General features: G+C 45.2%; 1 protein-coding gene across 1 annotated transcript in view; it reads left to right on the top strand.

Moving 5' to 3' along the window:
- The window catches only part of GALNT2 (polypeptide N-acetylgalactosaminyltransferase 2), a 446,140-nt gene extending 428,798 nt beyond the window's left edge, over positions 1-17,342 (top strand). Inside the window, exons 12-16 of the mRNA XM_007938499.1 lie at positions 1,283-1,375; positions 1,700-1,783; positions 4,751-4,877; positions 13,303-13,422; positions 17,187-17,342. Of these exons, the coding sequence (XP_007936690.1) occupies positions 1,283-1,375; positions 1,700-1,783; positions 4,751-4,877; positions 13,303-13,422; positions 17,187-17,342 (580 nt within the window). The remainder of the gene's footprint in view (positions 1-1,282; positions 1,376-1,699; positions 1,784-4,750; positions 4,878-13,302; positions 13,423-17,186) is intronic.
- Positions 17,343-19,281: the final 1,939 nt, after the last annotated feature.

The raw sequence follows: 19,281 nt of genomic DNA, 5'->3' as shown, positions 1-19,281 counted from the left end.
AATATGTCAGGAATTTCTCACTAATGAATTCCCCTTGGCTAAGGCACTTGACTGCTAACCAGAAGGCTGGCGGTTCAAATCCACCAGTCACTCCTCGGAAGGAAGATGGGGCAATCTACTTCTGTAGTGATACTGCCTCAGAAACCCAAGGAGGGGTCACTATGAGTTGGGTTCGACTCGACGGCACACAACAACAACAACAATGCATATTATGAAATATATAATAATGTGTATCTTTTAGATAAAATAGTGTGTGTCCCAAAATAGATAAATTATTTTAATAATTTTAAATCAGGTAGTTTGAAAGGCATACCATTTAAAAGATATCTTTCCAGTAAAAAAAGGGAGTTATTTTAAAAGGTAAATGTTGCCTCCCTGATATACTTATTTTGGAAAAACCGATCATCTCATATATAAGCTTCCTCAGTAGGGTCTGCTGTAGGCCTAAGGTGTAAACCTACTTTGGAACCAAGTCCAGGACATGGGAGCAGAGAAGGTCACTGGTTTAATGCCACTTCATGGAGTCTTTAAAGAGAACTGTTAGTGGGATAAGTTGCTGATACCTATGCATTTAATGGTTTTTAATATTCGTTACACATTCAGAGTTACCTGGTGCAATGACTGTCTTTGTCATGAGCTGCTGTTGTTATGATGGTTGTGAGATCCCAGCACATGGCTTTCTCCCCTTCTGGAAAGCCAAATCTGTCTGAACTGGCCCAGCACAGTGCAGTTGGACCCCAGACAATAGCTAAAAGCCTCCTTCCCCTTCAGACCACAAGTCCTTATCCAGACACAGCACAGTCTCAGCTCAACTCTGCAGAAAAGCAGCTCACATCCATTCTTAACTTTCTCCTCTTTCCCAGGGATACCTCGTCATGTAGCAGCCATGTGAGAGACCAAGAATTGTCCTTGCCATGTGCTTGCTCTCTGACACCTGCATTCTGTGGATGCATTAATGAGTTACTGCAGAGTAATGCCTGTTGTCCCCATCGTAGTACAGCCCGTATCTTTTTCAAAATGCCTCTGCATTGTCATTCTCACTTTGGCATTTGTTCTTTAATGATTTCTTTGCTGAGTGCCAGCTATGTACATGTACAGCTTAGGTGTCATGTGGGAGGGGTTTCCAGTCCAGAGTTCTGTCTATTCTACTATGTGTGCTGCAGCCCATGTGGCCAGCATACCTGGAAGGACCTGGTAAGCAGCACTGAAAGCCAGCACTTGCAAACAGTAGTGCTGACAGAGAAACCAAATCATTGCTCAAGAAGATTTATTTTGTTTCTAGCAACACTCGCCGGGCAGCAGAGGTGTGGATGGATGAATATAAAAACTTCTATTATGCAGCGGTGCCTTCTGCCAGAAATGTCCCTTATGGAAAGTAAGTGTCACTTGGCCTTGTACTGCTTTATTGGGGAGGCCAGTGCAGGAGGGGGTCATGGGCCTGCACACTCTGAAAATTACATGGGGGCTGGAGTTTGGAACAGCCACCCAGATGTTAAAGGGGACCCACTGGGCCAGGTCTGATAAGGGCTTGAGGTGGTAGGCACTTGGAGGCAGGGTGGATGGGGTAGGGCAGCACTGTGAATGGTCCACCGACCACCACTTGTCCCAGTCTGTTCTCACTAGCAGGTTTGAAGTTTGGTTCAGGGAGCCCTATCCATCCTAAGACTGGTAAAAGGGTCTTGTTTTCCTTCTCATTCAGTATTCAGAGCAGATTGGAACTTCGGAAGAAGCTTAGCTGCAAGCCTTTCAAATGGTACCTTGAAAACGTCTACCCAGAATTAAGGTGAGCCGAGGGCACCGAGTTTCACTCTATAGTGGCTGGCAACTAAGCAGAGGATTTCAGAATAGTATCTCCTCTGCCGTTCTGCATTCAGATGGGGTGATGAATGCTTGAGAGATGGAGCAAAGTTTGCACTCATGGCAGGTGGCCAGATACAGAGGCCAGGAGCTAGGTTCCCAGTGACAGAGAGCAAGCACCAGCCCTCACCCTATAGCCATCTCAAGCATCCCTGAGAAAGAGCTCCCAGAATCCCAGAACCACTCTCCTCTGATCTGTGTTACCCTTTCTTAGAACTGGAGGCAAATCCCATGATGTCATCTAGTTTCAGCTGGTCCCCCATTGGCAAAGTGCCAGAGGGGCAAAGTAACTGGGAACTGTTATCTAGTGTCTCTGTAAATGGCCAGAGGATGTGGCTGTCCAGCCTCAACCCAGTGTCTGCTCTGTGCTGAGTCCAGTTGACCCTACCCTGCCTGAGCAATATCTGCCCAGGTACCTTCACTGGCCTCCCTGTTTTGGCTCCTATGTCCTTAGCCTTATTGAGTGCCCTTCTCCTCCTTCCTCTCTGCATGGCATTTCTTGGAGAACATTGGAAGGTAACTGGTGCTACTACTGGGGCAGAGACTACAGTATTGCTGTGGGGTACTGCTGCCCATCCAGCAGCCCAGCATATAAGGTTGCCCAACCAAGATCTTGGAGCACTTGGACTCTGCCTTTTCTGCCTTGGTGCTCCTGGACATTGGGCACAGGGCCTCTCTCCTCCAGGCCAGCATTTCCCATATGTGGAATGGGAAGAACAGCACTGTGCCCTGCTTCCCTTTGGGAGCATAGCAGAAATACTCCTCCAAGCCTATTTCTTAACAAGCTTTTCATCTTAAGTTAGTAGCAGCTCCACATCCTATGGGACCACTGATAACCTTCTCAGATGACCAGTAGATCTGCTCTGCTTCAGGACCCATCTGAACTTCATCTTTTTAAAGGCACTATCAGACAGGTTTTGCCTTAATGTGGCACATTCCTTATGCTAAATATTCCCAGAGCATTTTACACTGAGTTGCATATCTCTAACTTGGTGACTGTGAAAAGGCCTCTCCACCATTATCTCCTTGTTAATAGCCTTTTGTGACTCCTATCTTGGAGATTTGTTGGAGGGAGCTTGGCTCGCTCATCGCTACCTTGACTTACATGGCTCTTTGGGGCTGTTTCCTTTTCTGTTAAATTAATGTATGAGGCCCTGTACCTCCCATGCCCCACAAGGAGGATAGGAAGGAACTTATGTTATCCTTCTCATTGACCTCTTCCACAAGGATGGCTTTGCTGTGAGTGGAGCACATTGATGGCCATTAACAGAAGCCCTTGATTATTATGTTTTTCACCAGATGAGAGGCTTCACAGCATTGGATTTTAGCCCATAATGATACCCATTTTGCTTTTGCTGACACTGCCACTGGTGACTAGGTGTCTAGTAATACCAAATTGAGTTGCATTGAATGTATAGCTTTATCCTGGGGTCACCTGTAATTTTGGGTGACATTGAGCCCCTATACCTACTTAAGACCATCCTCTAAGCTAACTTGATATCACACCACCTGGTAAATATCTGCATTTCACCTGTCTAGGGTTGAGTGCTTCTTGTGGGCCAGACACTATGCTGTATGCTTTACGTAACCCTTGCAACAGGCATGTTTGGTAGGTACTGGATAGAAGAGAGAAGGAGCCCTGGAGGCATAGTAGTTCAGCACTCAGCTGCTAATTGAAAGTTTGCAATTTGAACCCACTAGCTGCTCCACAGGAGAAGATGTGACTGTCTGCTTCTGTAAAGGTTATGGCCTAGAAACCCTATGGGACAGTTCTGCTCTATCCTGTAGGGTTATCTATGAGTCCAGTTGACTTGACAGCAAAGGGTATATAAACCAAAAAACCAAACTCACTGCCATAAAGTTGCTTCTGACTCATAGTGACCCCTCCTTGGGTTTCCGAGGCAGTATCTCTATGGAAGTAGATTGCCCAGCTTTCCTTCTAAGAGGTGGCTAGTGGGTTTGAACCATCAGCCTTCTGGTTAGCAGTCAAATGCCTTAGGCACTATGCAACCGCAGCTCCCAATGGGTATACAGAAGAGGAAATTGAAGTTTAGAGAGACTGAGTCTGACATTAAAGATCATGCAGCATGTGACAAAGGTAGGGCTCAAGTTCAGGTTTACTCTAGCACATTTTGCTTTTGGTCATTGTGCTATATATTGCTTTGTTTGTATTAGGCCACTAGACAAATCCACTAATGTTTTCCCTTTTACTTTGTAAAGGTTACATCCTAAGCCTGGTGAAAAGTTTGATGTTACCACACTCATTGCTATTCTAAATTATTTCTATCAGACCAACATCAACAAGTATACCCACTCCTTGAAGACCAGGTCATTATGTGAAAATGGCAGGATGATCCCATCAGGTCACAAAATAGAAGATGACTGCATTATTACATAACACCAGATTACGTTATTACAGTACTACCAAGCCACTGAGAATCATGGCCTAGTCAAGAATCATGTAACCTTGCCCATCACAGCCAGCATTACTCTCACCTAGTCCTTCAGCATTATTATTGCTGGGCTTACGTTGTTAATGCACAAAATAGTTGGACAGAAGATTTTTTACTATTGTCATAAATGTGAAATGTCAGATAATGATATGGTCGATAAGTAAGGAGTAGATGTATTTAGAGCTTTTCCTTTCCAGAAAATCGGCCTGATACAAAATATAAAGAACACTTCTCCAACTTAAAATCTTAAAGTTTTAAAAATACAGGAGCTCAGCAAACCCTGTCTCAGTGACCCGTCTTTGACATATAGTGGACAGGGGGTATAAAGCCTCATATTTTGACATTTCTGATGCTATAATGATGACACTGTGCAGAGCTACTGGTAGAGGAAGCTGACACACCTGGGGGATTAAGCAGGTGATTTTCCTGTTGCTTCTCAGGGTTCCAGACCATCAGGATATTGCTTTTGGGGCCTTGCAGCAGGGGACCAACTGCCTCGACACTTTGGGACATTTTGCTGATGGTGTAGTTGGAGTATATGAGTGTCACAATGCTGGGGGAAACCAGGTATGTGTGTGAGTGAACTGGGGGACCCAGGGCCCAGCAAGCAGTATGGTGTAGGGTACTTAGGCTAGAAATCCTGTTGCCGGTTCTTCCTATAATTAGATATGTGTCTGTAATCAGAAGTGCCTGCCTTCTGCTGGTACACAGCCACCCGTAGGGGCAAATGAGAGTATCCCTCCTTGGCACCACTGTCAACCTCAGTTTCCTGGGGGCTTAGGACCAGGCCCTGCTATAGTGCAAACAAATACACTGGCTACTCATTCATACTGTGCTCCCATTGTTCAAGCAACTACAGGGTTAGTGGGCTTGGCCTTTTTCTCTGTTTCTGTCCTGCTGGCTTTGTCCTCCCTGTTATATGTCCTTGTCCCCAAAACCCTAAAACACCAAAACCAAACTCACTGCTGTTGAGTCAGTCATGACTCATAGCGACCTCTCCTTGAGTTTCCAAAGCGGTATCTCTACAGAAGTAGATTGCCCAACCTTCCTTCCAAGGAGTGGCTGGTGGGTTTGAACCACCAGCCTTCTGGTTAGTAGTCAAATGCCTCAGGCACTATACCACCAGAGCTCTTCCCAAAACCCTGCTGTATGTCTTATCCTTGGTCTCTGAACATGTATGTGAAACATCTGGCCTAATGTTAGACACTTACCAGGTATTTAACACATGGTCACTATAGTTGCTAAAATTATTTTTCCTTGCCTGAAGATTGCGGTCTTAGATAGTAGTAGCTTAAGATTTAAAGCGTTCATTGTGGATAACTTCAGCATGATACACTTGCACCTTCCTCAGAGGCATGAACACCTACCATCTTGGGGGAAGGGAAGAACTAGTGAAGACTAGATAGGCCCTGATCTGGGTGGGTCCCCAGTGTTCCAGAGCCTGTTATCCTGGAAGGTGTTAATAGGTATTTGCTAAAAACGTGAACTTTGTGCACAAAATATATACTCTTATTCTCAGAAATTTGCCAAGTTATAAAAAGACCTGCAATTTTTAAAAAAGGGGAAAAAGATACCTAAGTCTGTGTATCCCACCCAGATGTACTGATCCCAGGACTTCTTTATATAGAACTATTTTTAGGAAGAGTGCCTGCCTTTGTTTAAAACTGACTGTTCCACATTACCCCAGGTGGTAACTAGGCAGACAACACTCTTCTGAGGCCTAGACTCCTTCCTGCATGTAGTGATGCAGGTTTGGAAGTTGCTTTGCCATTGCCATCAAGTTGATTCCGATTCATAGCAACCCTATAGGACAGAGTAGAACTGCCCCATAGGGTGTCCAAGGCTATAACTCTTTGCAGAAGCAGACTGCCTCATCTTTCTCCCACAGAGAATCTGGTGGGTTCACACTGCTGACCTTTTGATTAGCAGCTGAATGTCTTGACTGCTGCACCACCAGAGCTCCTCAGAAGTTGCTTTGGAAATCCTAAATCCAGACCAGTTAGGCATGGAAGGGTGACCATCAACCTGGGGCTGTGTCAATGCCCTCTTAGGCCTGTCCTATTAGACCCAGTACAGCAGTGACCAGGCTGGCCCTCCCCTCCTCTGCACTGCCCAGCACTGCTCTTCTCCCACAAACCCTCACCACCACTAGGCCTCAGGCTGAGCCTCTACCATGGCCTCTAATCTCAGGGATGTGCCCCAGGGAACAGGCTGCAGTCCCGGGTGAACATAGAACCAGCCTCAGTATGTTGCTTGAATTATACATTAGTATCTAAGCACATAGTATGTGGATCTCTCTGCACATATACTCTTATCCGAAGTCCCCCAAGTGTTAGGTATGGATTTGGAAGAAGGAATCCATAAGAGAAAGAAGTAAAATGGGATACAGGAGAGAAAGCGAAGGAAGTGAAAAGACAAGAGGTAAAAGGAATTACAAGTTAGATGGCGTATTCTGGAGTCGGGAAAAGAGGAAGGGGAAAGGGGCCATTTCCATCATGCACATTACCATGGGTGTTTCTGTGTCCTTATGGGCTTTTCCATCTAAGGGTACCGCAATGAAATGTGGTTTGTATGTGCTACTGGGAAACCCTGGCTGCTATGTGATGCTCTTGGACTCTCACCTGAGTGAGGATGAAGCCAGAGCCTGGTGCCATACTGTTATCATTCCTATTCTAGTCTAGGTTTGGTTGCGGTGAGCCAGGAGAAAAGGGCTATTCCTTCTACATGGTTGAGACTACTGTGGCAGTGGGGAAAGCAGTGAGTGGGGAGAGATTTTTTTTTAATCTGTTTCATCTGTAAGCATAATAAAAATACTAAAATGCCCTCAGAATGTGAGCTCTGTGAAAAGAAAAGATGACAGATCTAATTCTCAAGAAGTTTAATATAAGAAGGAAAAGGGATTTTCAAAGTTTGGTAGCATGTCATTAATTCAGAAATTTTGATAATTGAGTTGGGGATTTACTTTAGTCCATGTATTACAGAACACAGGAAATGCTAACTATTCTGGTTACCTTGTACTGCTCTGACAAGAATGTACCATAAATGGGATGGCTTGAACATACAGGAGTTTATTCTCTTACAGTTTGGGAGACTAGAAGTCAAGTTTAAAGTGCCAGGCCCTAGGGGTTGTATGCAAGTGCCTTGACCTTGGGCTTCAGCTTTGCCTCTTGCTCCTGGCCCGCTGAAGCTAGAGGCATCTCTTCACTCAGGCAGCTACTGGCTGCTGAGGCTAACAAGCCCAAGGTCGACAAATAAAATAAATGGTCGATATTACCAAACCACACAGCAGGCCATTGATTCAAGTCCACCGAAAGTCCCAGGATCGGCAGAGCATGGTAGGCTGCTGAACAACGATACAGCTACATGCAGGGTCAAGTGTGCCATAAACTAAAGACTGTTCCCCAAGGTTTCTCTTTATATACAAGAAGCAGACAGCATCCCTAAGGCAGCTGCTCAGCTGCTCACAGTAGATTCCACCATGGAGTTGATTACCAGTCTCATTGTGGTAAATACTACATCCAGCTGCCCAGCCACTCAACCAGTCCCAGCCAAGTTGACACACAAACTTAACTACCACACTAACCCATATCACTTCCTGTTTATTTGGGGACTTTTTATTATTCAGGGTACCTCCCTGCCCAATTAATTATTGAGGTTTCTCTCTGTATATTTGAGCTATTATGATAATTCACAATTTCAGCAGCTCCATTGGGAAGTGATGTGTCTGTTCCTAAAGGACTTCCATCATCTCTCCCTGGTCAGTGTATCTCTACCCAGGTCAGGTTGCCCTGGGCTTCACTTCATGTTGGATGCCCTCATTCTACATGGTCCTGGGGAATGGACCACACTTTTCACTCCATAAGTGATAACTAATGACAGAGTCAGGCCTCTGCAGTGGCAAGCAGTGGTCCAGAGATTAAAGCTTTGTGATGCCCTTGGAATGGCCTCTGGCTTCCTAGACCTTGCTGGACAGTAGTTTCTGAGCACCCATAGGGAAGATGTCCCAGGACATCCTGGTGTATACCTGTTGCCTATGTAATTTTTCTCTCAGAGGTGTCCCAATTTGGACGATGAATTACAGTCACTGGAGCTCATTGGTGATGAGCTGCTCTGGGGATGCATTTTGGGGAGGAAATCAGTTGGGCCCAAGCAAGAAGTCACCCAGAGTGCTTAGCTGGTCTTTACAAAGGGGACCTGAGCAGCAGAGATAGAGCTACATGGTACCCATGGCCCAAGTGCTGGTGTACCTAGAGTCCCCACACCTCTGCATAACAGAGACCTCAGTGGGATCTTAGGGTGGTTGTGGAGAAAAAGCAAGGATGTGTGGCAGAATGCTGACTTCCAGCCCTTCTTCGTTCCTTTTCCTTTTTGCTCCCATGAGACCATTATTCTTCTCACACCAGTGATTTTCATTCCTTTTCAACAAATGCTTGCTGAGAACCTCTGTGTCCAGCACTGTGCTAGGCCCTTGGATTTCACAGTGTGGAGGGCCCAGCCCTGCATCAAGTAGTTCACAAATCGGGCAACAGTCCTTCTGGTTCTCAAAGAGTCCTCCAACAAGGCACACTAGGGTAGCCTGCAGAGCTTTTACAGAATGTGGATACCAGGTGTCACACACAGAAATGGTCAGTCTGGGGTTTAGAGGGCATCAAAATTTTCCAAAGCTCCCCTAGGTGATTCCAAAGAACAGCAGGGATTTTCCAGTGAAGAGCCAGTCATATGATCTTATAACAATGAGACAACATGATAATACTGGGGACATCTTACTCCAGGGTCCCATCTGAGGTCCAGTGAGCTACTTTCTAGAGCACCATTGGCCAATACAACTTCCTGTGATAATGGAAATGTTCTGTATCTGTGCTGTCCAGTTCACTAGCCACTGGCCACACGTGTCTATTGAGCACTTGAAATGTAGCTAGTGAAACTGAGGCTCTGAATGTTTATAATTTAATTTTAATTCACATAGCCACGTGTGAGTAGTAGTTAGCATACTGGACAATTTTGGAGGGAGAAAGATGCCAGAGATGATGCTCACCACTGGTCAGGTGTTCTAACCTGCAAGTGCACTGTGTGCAAGTCCTTTCTGAAGTGATGGGATACAGAGCTCACCTGAGTAGTATACCCAGTGGATAAGAAATAAGAGAGTAAATAACATTTCCTAAATGGAACTATGGAGCTCTGGTGGCATGGCATAGTGGTTAAGACATTGGCTTCTAACCAGGTCAGCAGTTCAAACCCACCAGCTGCTCCACAGGAGGAATATGAGACAATCTACTTCTGTAAAGATTTATAGCCTTGGAAATAGCGACCCCCCAGTGGGGGTCACTATGAGTCAGAATTAACTCAATGGCAGTGGGTTTTTAAATAGAGCTAGAGTATGGTGCTTCGGAAGAGTGGATTTTGTTATCTGGTTTCTGGCTGAGAGTTGGCAGACACACAGGAAATGAGAAAATTAATGACCATATTTTTAAGAGTGGTAGCCCAAAAACTCATTCCTTAAATATTTATGAATTTTTTTTTATTACAAATTCAGATCATTGAAATGCAGCAGAGGAACAAAGTGGCAAGTAGCTCTGTTGTTTGCATAGCTAAATGAGTTTTTCTGGAATGCAAAAAGTCTGTTTTAAAATAATGAAGCACACAGAAACAAGGAAGTTGTAGGAACACCCAGGCCTGATCTTTTTTATTTTTATTTTTTTAATTTTTGTTGTGATTTGGGTGAAAATTTACAGAGAAAATTCATTTTCCATACAGCAGTATGCACATTTTGTTTCATGACATTGACTGCAGTCCCCATAATGTAACAGCTCTCTTGCTACTTCCTCCTGGTAGTTAGTTACCTCCTCTTCTCTGTATCCTTCTTCCCTATGCATTCCTGCCCCCTGAGCTATCTCCCTCTGCAACTACTGCCCTTTTGATCTCTCATGATTGATTGTTTTAAGGAATGTTTCTTCCTGGTATAAAGGTTTGTTGCCTCTCTGTTCTTTGGCTGGAACTCACAGGAAGGAATTCAATTCCAGGCCTGAAATGTAACTAAGGGCCATAGTCTCAAGGGTCTCACCAGTCTCTATCAGACTTGTAAGCCTGGTTTTTTTTATGACTTTGAGTTTTGTTCCACATTTTTCTCTATCTAGGATCTCCTGCACTGATCCCTTTCCTAGTGGTTGACAGTGGTAGCCAGGCCCCATCTTGTTCTTCTCGTCTCATAGTCATATAGGCAAGGTTCACATGGTCCACTAGTCCCTTGGACTGATTGTTTCCATGTCTCTTTGGTTTTCTTCATTCTTCTTTGCTCTGGACTGCATCTGGATACCTCTTGCAAGCATTGAAGAGCCTAGTTGCTATTCATCAAAGTTGGATGTAGAACAATGTTTCTGTGTAGTATGTTATGCCAATTGAGCTTGGTGTCCCCCATGACCATGGTCCCAAGCCCACAGGTCCAACAACTTGCTCCTTCAGGGTGGTTGGATGTGGCTAAGAAGTTATTATAACTTTGCCCTCTGTTAGTTCTATTTATATGGATGTTCTTATAGTACCTACAAATACGTATATAGAAGTGGCATCTGCCAAACTTATATATGGTAATGAGTCTATTCCCTTCTGACCCAGACCTGAGTTTTAATTGGTGTCAACAAACCTTCCCACATCTCCCAACATCCACTTTCAGGAACAGCCTAAAGCTCTTTTCCTATAGCTTTTTGCTACCCATCACTCTTTTCTCTTAGCCTTGCAAGGGGTATGTGTGGTACTTCTGTAGGCCGCTGACATACCAAGGACTGGTACATAATAGAGATGTGATAAATAGTTGTAACTGAATGAAAGAAGTGGTGGATGTGGTTTTCTTTGGGCCTCTTAATCCTGAATGCCATGCTTAAGCCTGGGTGGAGTACCTACCTAATGGTACTGTAGGAGAAATCCCACTTCATTCACCAGCAGTGTGGAAATACAGCACAATAGAATGTTGGGATCCGACTCTTGGGGGCCATCTGGCCCCTTGTGTGCCTTTCTGAGAGAATGCACCCCCATGGTCCAGAGCCCCTGAGGAGGGGGATGTGTGGTCCCCAGTTGTACGTTTGGGCAATGCTCAATTAAAAAGGCATGCAGCTTTCATTTCTCTTGGCTTGTTGGAGCCTGTAGTAAGTTACTTGTGAATTTTCAAAAGAGAGATGTGGCATGTATTCAGTGTTTCCCAGATTTATTTGTCTTGGAACCTATTTTTCTTAGACCTCAACATGGAACACACTTTGAGAAACACTAATTTAAAGGTGAGAAAACTGAATTCCAGAGAGGGGACTATTCCTGTTAGAGAGTGAGTCAAGTCAGCAGCAACGTCAGACCGCTCTCCTGTTCCCTAGGCTGGTGTCAGCCACCGTGTTCCTCAGCTAACGCCCCAGCAATAGAGGCAGCACACCTCACAGAAGGGCTGTGTGAGGTGTGCATATTTTCATCTTGAGGTTTTCATGTTTTCCTAATAACAGACAATTTGTTCCAAGATGATTTAGATACTAAACAGTGAGGCTCTTTAAATGATTATTCATTCCTTTCCTGAACTCTATCCCCTGAGAACAGACAAAAGAAAACACATTTCTTCATAATCCTTATTAGTGCCTAAAGTCACATAATGCATTTATTTTTGTATGGTCCATTTCCTCCACTAGAAAGTGAACCCCTCAAGGGCAGCGGCTGTGCCTGTCCAGTTACCATGTCCCAGCCCTCTGAGAATGATGTGTCCTGTCAGGGCCATGTCTGTCCTCTCACTGTGTCTTGGCCCCTTCAGAATGCTGTGTCACTTCAGTGGTTCCTCAGAGATACAGATAATGGAATAATGATAGTGGAGCCACTGTACTGGGCTCATAGCAGAGTGGTGCACAGGGGTAAGGACGTCCTTGTGGGATTCTGAGTTGCAAGAAGCTTTGTTCCTTCTTGATCCCAGAAGGCTTAGGTGTTTTTCTCCACCATTGTGTTTAGTCCTAGAGCACTGGTCAGAATCCTGAACCTTCTAGCTCCCAACTCCCCTCATGCCTGTGACTCACATCCATCTCTGTCCTCTGGCTTTTTGCTTTCACAGGTGGTCTTGTTTAGTGTTCAGAAAGATTTTCCTTTCAATTTTGTCTTCTCAGACCTTCAAATATACACTTGCATCTATATATGTGTGTGTGTGTGTGTGTGTATGCTTATATTTTGAAAAATTATGAGCAAGTTTATTTTTAAGCATTCTTTGCCTTAGTTTTTTTATCTGTTAAATGGGGATAATAATAGTCTTTCATGGAGCTGTTGTAAAAAGGGCCCAAATAATGCTTGGCATATATTAAGCACTCAGTAAATGTTAACTAGTGTGTGTGTGAGTATGTTGGTGTGGGTGTGTGTGAGTGTGTGTGGGGGAGAGAGAGAGAATACAAATAACATAGAGATCCATTCCTGAGATTCTGAAAGAACTTTATCAGTATCAATAGATCAGTGTAGTGCTGAATTATGAGGCTATGTATTTTGTTTGGTTATATAATTTATAATTTATACACATTACAATACACCTTAATAAATACTCTTCCCAAAGCATACCTACATGGGGACAGTAATTTTAAAATATTATTGGTGGAAAAGTGAGGGCAGTGAACTATCCCCTTTGTGGCTAGAGAGCAAAGTACAGCAAGGGTCTTTACAACTCCCATTTCATTATAGAGACACAAGTGTGTACCTGTCACTTGCATTTTAGACTAAAATAGTTAACACTATTAGTCCTAGTTACTAAGGTTCTCAAAGCACTTTTGCACATATGTCTACTAGTGCTCAAGTGTGAGGCCACCTCAGGCATCCCCCAATTATAGACTGGCCCTTAGTCAGAAAGTAATTTGTTGGTTCTGAGTTGTTTCCTGAGTTTGGGATCTTTGGGCCCCAACATTATTTATTTCCCTATTGAGGTCTTTTTTTAATTTTATTTATTTTGTTGTATTGTACTTTGTGCATGCATTTGATTTCTGATTTTATATTCTAGGAATGGGCCTTAACAAAGGACAAGTCAGTGAAACACATGGATTTGTGCCTTACTGTGGTGGACCGTGCACCTGGCTCTCTCATAAAGCTCCAGGGATGCAGAGAAAATGATAGCAGACAGGTGAGGCTCCCACTGTTGAAGTGTGTCTGTGTGTGTATTTGCATTAGTGTCTGCTGAGGGTCCAGCTGCCCCATGTGTGCTCCTTGTTCTCCTCTGTACTCTGTACTCCAGCTTGCAGCATGGTTCTGGGGTGCAGGGACATGCGATCAATCATGATACTGCAAGTGCTGTGAGGGTGTTGCGGGGGGGAGCAGTGCTGTTTGCTGGGGAGAACTATTCTCTAGTTCTCATCCTGGCTCTGTATGTTTGCCCTGCCTCCTCTCACCCCTCCATGGCTTCCTCTACCATGGCACCAGTACTGCCAATGCCTACCCTGACCTCTTGATGGATCTACCTATCTTTGGGTCTTACCTTTATCTAGAGTGGAGGGGCAGGGCTGTACTTTCAAGTTGAAAACTCAGATTATTCTGATGTTCTATAAGGACCTGCCCTGGGCAGGCTCTATAGGAGGGGCTCTCATGTCATCCTTTCAGCTACATGGGGGGTAAGTAGTACCTTTGGCACATTTCTTAGTACCTGTTTGGATCAGACATGGTACCCAGGACACCCTGGGAGTGTTTGTCTAACAGGGTTTGGCAGGAGACACAGGGCTGCTGGTGGTTGTGCTTCTGGATGCTGAGCACCATGGCTGGAAGAGCTTGTCTGGAGGCATAGATCTCCCACCTAGGAGTGGGTAGAGACAAAGACAATGTAGGGTCCTGCTGCCCTTAGTTTGTCCATAAAATCTAAAGTAAAGTGCTGGCCAAGCCACACAGTGACAGCATGGCCCAGGATATAGATCAGTGGGAGAGATGACAACCTGAGTCAGTGAAAACTCTAATCTGAAGCTCTGTTTACAAAGCACATATTATTTACCTTATTCATGATATGTTAATGAAACACTTCCAAGTTACACTGCTTTCTTGAACCATGGGGTAGTAGTCAGAAGTACAAAAGAAAATGTGAAAGGCCCTTCCAGAAGCAGGTATTTGAAGTGCTGGCCCATCTTGCTGGATCTCTCAGTATGAGATGGATAGGGCAAAATGGATAGAATCTGTTAGAGCCAAAAACCTCACCCAGCCCTCATTCAACACCCATTCCACAAAACAGAATGCTGGGGTCCAGAAATTGAATCCCTTCTCCCCAAGGTCAAGGAGCTCTGGTGATGCAGTGGTTAAAGTATTCAGCTGCTAACAAAAAGATCAGCAGTTCCAACCCACCAGCCTCTCCATGGAAGAAAGATGAGGCAGTCTGCTTCCATAAAGATTTAGTGTTGGAAACTCTACGGGGCAGTTCTACTCTGTCCTATAGGGTGGCTGTGAGTCAGAATTGACTCAAGGTACTGAATTTGGCTTTTTGGGTTTCCTCAAAGTCACATGGGAGAAACAAGGCTTTGTTAAGTTTCCTAACTTTCCAACCAGTGCCCTTTCAGCTGCCCCTTTGTACATTATTATAAATTTAAACTTAAATGATCAAGGAAATGTTTGCAAAGGGCCCTCTTTTGGTTTGTCCATCTCCAAACACCAGCCATCTCTGGGGTGCCCCCTTTCCTGCTTCCCAGAGCCCAGCCTGCATTGGTGGTGGGCCACGCTCCTGCTTACTTCCAGCTGCTGCAAACATGGGTCCATTTTGATGATGCACTTCCATTACATAATACGCTGTTGAAAAAGGGATTGACTGTTAAACAGCAGAAGGCTACTGTCCCTTGACTCCAGACTGCCTGGAATTAGGCAAGTCTGGCACTTGCTGAGCTTAGTATTTGGCTCTACCTGCTCAAAGTTAAGTGGGTTTTCCTGGACCTAATGGAAACTGTGTGAAGAAGTCTTAGGAGATGTAAAGAAGGATGATGTTATCTCGTCTCCAAACCTTTTTACCTTTTAAAAAAACAAATAGACATTTAATCTCTTAAGGAGTTAACCTTTACAAAGAGTTCGATTTATTTCAAGAGTGGACAGGTTGTCCTGCCGTGACCCAGCCTGGAGAATCATAATCAGCGCCCCTTAAAACCTAAGGCTTCATGGGACAGAAACAGACTTGCAGGCAATGAGTGCTTCTGGACAAGTGGTACATATAAGTAGGAATGTTAGCCCAAAGACTCAGCCTGTGAGAAAAAGGGGTGGGGCCATTTTTATCACATCTGACTGTCTTAGAAATCAATCCCTCTACCTCCATTGTATTAGGCAGACTGGTCAGAGTTGACAGGTTGCCTTCCAAGAATAGAGCTGGGATTTGGTTGCATTGTTTGAAAGCCCTTCATTTAGTTGATGTTTTGATACATGACAGGCAGAGTTCCCGCAGAGAATGGCAACAGATTCCATTTGTTCCATATTCTCTGTTGAAATGATTTGTAGACATTCAGAAGTGGCATGGGCAGCCACATACAAAGTTTACATGACAATGGAGGCAAACAACAGAAGGAGTGACAGACAATTGCTGACATGAGATGATGAGTGATGCTAGGCCCCCACACTCACCTGAAGGTGTTGCATGTTCCCTGTTGCCCAAAGCTGCAGGTTAGGACATGGGTCTAGATACAAATGGAGTCCTTGTGAGAACACCCTTGCAGGTTTACTGTGCACTTGACTCTTCTGCCTGGCTCTGACTTCTCCGCCACACTCACTGGCCCTTTGAGAAGAGGCTCCTGAAGCTGCTCTGCCTGGCCTGTGGTATTTTGTTTTCTGTGCACGTCTGTATGTTCATGTTATGTATTCATTTGCAGAGGCAAAAGGGAAAGGGAAGACGAGAATTTGCAAAAAATATTTACATGAAGGAGCTTTAGTGCATATAGTGTAAAAAATTAATTAGAATCACGGACTAGATTAAAGAGGAGAAGGGTTATAGTAAGATTTTTAAATGGGAATATTTATATCACCTGCTAAAAAAGGGCAAGGAGTCCTTGGGTTTCCTTCAGCCTGGGTTATAGGCTTTGGTTTCTGTCTTGGTTGGTTGGTTGGTTAGTTTGGGGGGGGGGGGTGTGTATGTGTGTGCACGCACGCATGCGTGCACGCACACACATCAGTAGGGAATCATTACACCCTGTACTTTAGATGTTATACACTCAGAACTGAGCAAATATTGCCTGACACCGGCCATGCAGAGTGCACAATCAAGAAGCAAGGAATATGAAGTGGCTGAGACAGGTTTCTCACACCAGGAGAGGTCACATACAAGGAGAGAAGACAGCAATATAGCTGTAGAGTCCTCAGTGTTGTGTCATGCACACACAACCCTCTTTCCCTCTCATTCTACCTGACTGTATTCATTTTTTTCAGTTGAGCATAACACTCCTAAGTGAGAGCATTAGAAGGAGGCCTCTAGCTGGGCCACCTTTCAACAGCTGGTGGCAGGACTGAGCACCCTTGGAGCCGATTGAGTTCCTGGGATGCCTCCTTGAGTGAAACATCAGGGGACCAGGCTTTCTTGTGAGTGGATGCAAATTCCCTACAGCAGCAACCATCCTGGTAGAAGGCCTTGCCTTGTCAGATACTTTCCTGCTGACTAAGGGGCAGCTGCACAGAGCACTGGGTCTAGAACAGAGGGCACTCAAAGAGGACACCAGGCGGAGCAAGAGAGGCCAAAGCAGAGACACAAGCTCCTTTTCCAGCCTCATTGGCACCCAGGGAATCTGGACCTCGGCTGTCCCAACTACTCTTGGTAAACAAAGGCCCAAACAAGTTTATTTGTTGTTCTTAATGTGTCTAGATGAAGACTCTGACAATGCATCTGTTTTCAGTCTTTATTTGGTTCTTATACTACAGGTAATGCTTCTCCCTCATGTTTTGCAGAAATGGGAGCAGATTGAGGGCAATTCCAAGCTGCGGTATGTGGGCAGCAACCTGTGCCTGGACAGCCGCATGGCCAAGAGCGGAGGCCTGAGCGTGGAGGTGTGCGGCCCTGCCCTGTCCCAGCAGTGGAAGTTCTCACTCAACCTGCAGCAGTAGCGACAGAGCCACGCACCCTGACTCCTGCTCCACTGGCTGAGTGTTGGCGATCACGTTGTTGATTATGATTCTTAAACTTTCCACAAAACTATATACCTCAGTATTCCATCACATCTGAAAGTTGGAGAACTTAAGCAGGGCAGTGGGGCTATGCAGACACAGAAGGGGAGAGGAAGAAAGGCAGTGGCACTTCTCGCCTCCCTGGATGCCTCTGCAGCCAGGCACCCCTTCCAGGGCAGAGTCCATCCCTCCTCCTTCCAGCTTCCACTTTGTGCTCACTCAGGCAGCTGAGCCACACCAGGACAGCAGTGGACAGTAGAGAAGTGACCCACCCGGACATACATCAGAGGGCAGGAGGGAAAATGGGATGTAGATGCTGTGTTGCAGAGTGGAAGACTCTTGAAATCTCCAGGTGTGATCCCATCAAATCATTTATGGTTCCCACAAAACCTAATCATGTCATTTTGCAGGTTGACATTATTTCCCACTCCCTGCTCCTCCGTCCCCAACTGCCATTCTAGCCCAAAGTCCCTTCCTCCATGTAATGTACTTGCTGTATTTGAATATGAACTTTTCTAGGATGGGACACTAAATATAAATATATATTAAGAAAGAATTTACGGTCAGTTCCCTTGGTTTCTGCAGGTTGCCGTCATCTTGTAAATTTGCCACCAAGCAGCCCACACACTTGAGAAGATAAGGAGGGACTGGAGCCCTTTTGGGGCCCCATTTGCCTCCTGGAGCCTTATCAGCAAGTAGGTACTACTTTGGTCAGCTGGATGAGTCCTGACTTCCTTGCAGCTGGCACTTGGGAGATAGAGGTATGGGGAGCAGTGGCCAGATGCTTGGACCACGGGCTTGTGCCACTGGCACCTCTAGCTGCAGCTTGGAGTTACTGCTGTGTCTTGGAATTCACTTTGCGTGTTTTGGGTATCTGTAAACCTGTATGGATTACTCATCTTGACAAATACTGCTTTGAGTTTTTTTAAATTAAATTTCTTTTCTCTAAGAAAAATAACCAACTGCACAGCTCCCTGCTGAGCTATGGTCTTGCTGCTGCCCTCCAACAGGGCAGACAGACGGCATTAGGAAGCCATCACACATGTACACGAGGCTAAAAATGATTTCAGCCACTGCATGTTAGGCTTTTAGAATTAATTGAGCTACTGGCAGAAGGTGGGTGACTAGTCTCAGTCTGAAAACAAGCCTCATTTCCAGCTCTGTGTAATTGGCGTCCTGGTGTGTTGGCAATACCAGCAAGGTTATAGTGGCCCTGGAATTTGGCCTGTCTGCCCTGGTCCCACCCTCGTGAGAGAGGGAATGTGGCTCCATTTCTTCCCCTACCCCACAGTAACCACTTCTGGGAGCTTCAGGTAAAGATTCAATAAGGGTCAAAACAACAAAAGTATACCAAAAGTACACCAGCTAACTTACATTGAGTACTCAGAGTTAAAAAACAGAAGCCTTGTTGTTTAGGACACAGATTTCAATATAAACCACAAGATGGTTGTGAAATGAATTAATAATGAGCAGACAGGCTGGACACTTGGATTGCTGCCTACGGTGTCATATGGAGCCACTGTGACTCTATGGTACCCACAGCAATGACAGAACAGCCAGCCTTGTGCACAGTGACCTCCTGGCCATTCCCATGGTCCTGCCCTGCTTCCTTTTCCTCCCAGCCCCTCAGCCACTCACACACCCAGATACCCCATCCCAAGGTAGTTGGTTGGCTCAGCAGCCAGCAGAGTTCCTGTGCATGCACAGATGCACATCTGTCTGCCCCTCAGAGGGACTGCTGTGGTCACAAAGTTAGAAGTGGCCTAGAAGACTCTTATGAGTTGACTGGCCAGCACTGCTTTTTCCTGCCTATTTTCTTCCAGAGAAGGGAACATTGTTAGTCTTCCTTCTTCCACTGAAGAAGCTATGCTTTGTGGTG

This window comes from Orycteropus afer, unplaced genomic scaffold (assembly GCF_000298275.1).
Source record: "Orycteropus afer afer isolate SDZICR_OR568_19922 unplaced genomic scaffold, OryAfe1.0 scaffold00050, whole genome shotgun sequence".
NCBI lineage: Eukaryota > Metazoa > Chordata > Mammalia > Tubulidentata > Orycteropodidae > Orycteropus > Orycteropus afer.
Note: the sequence above shows the minus strand (reverse complement) of the source record. Positions and strands in the feature narration are given on the sequence as shown.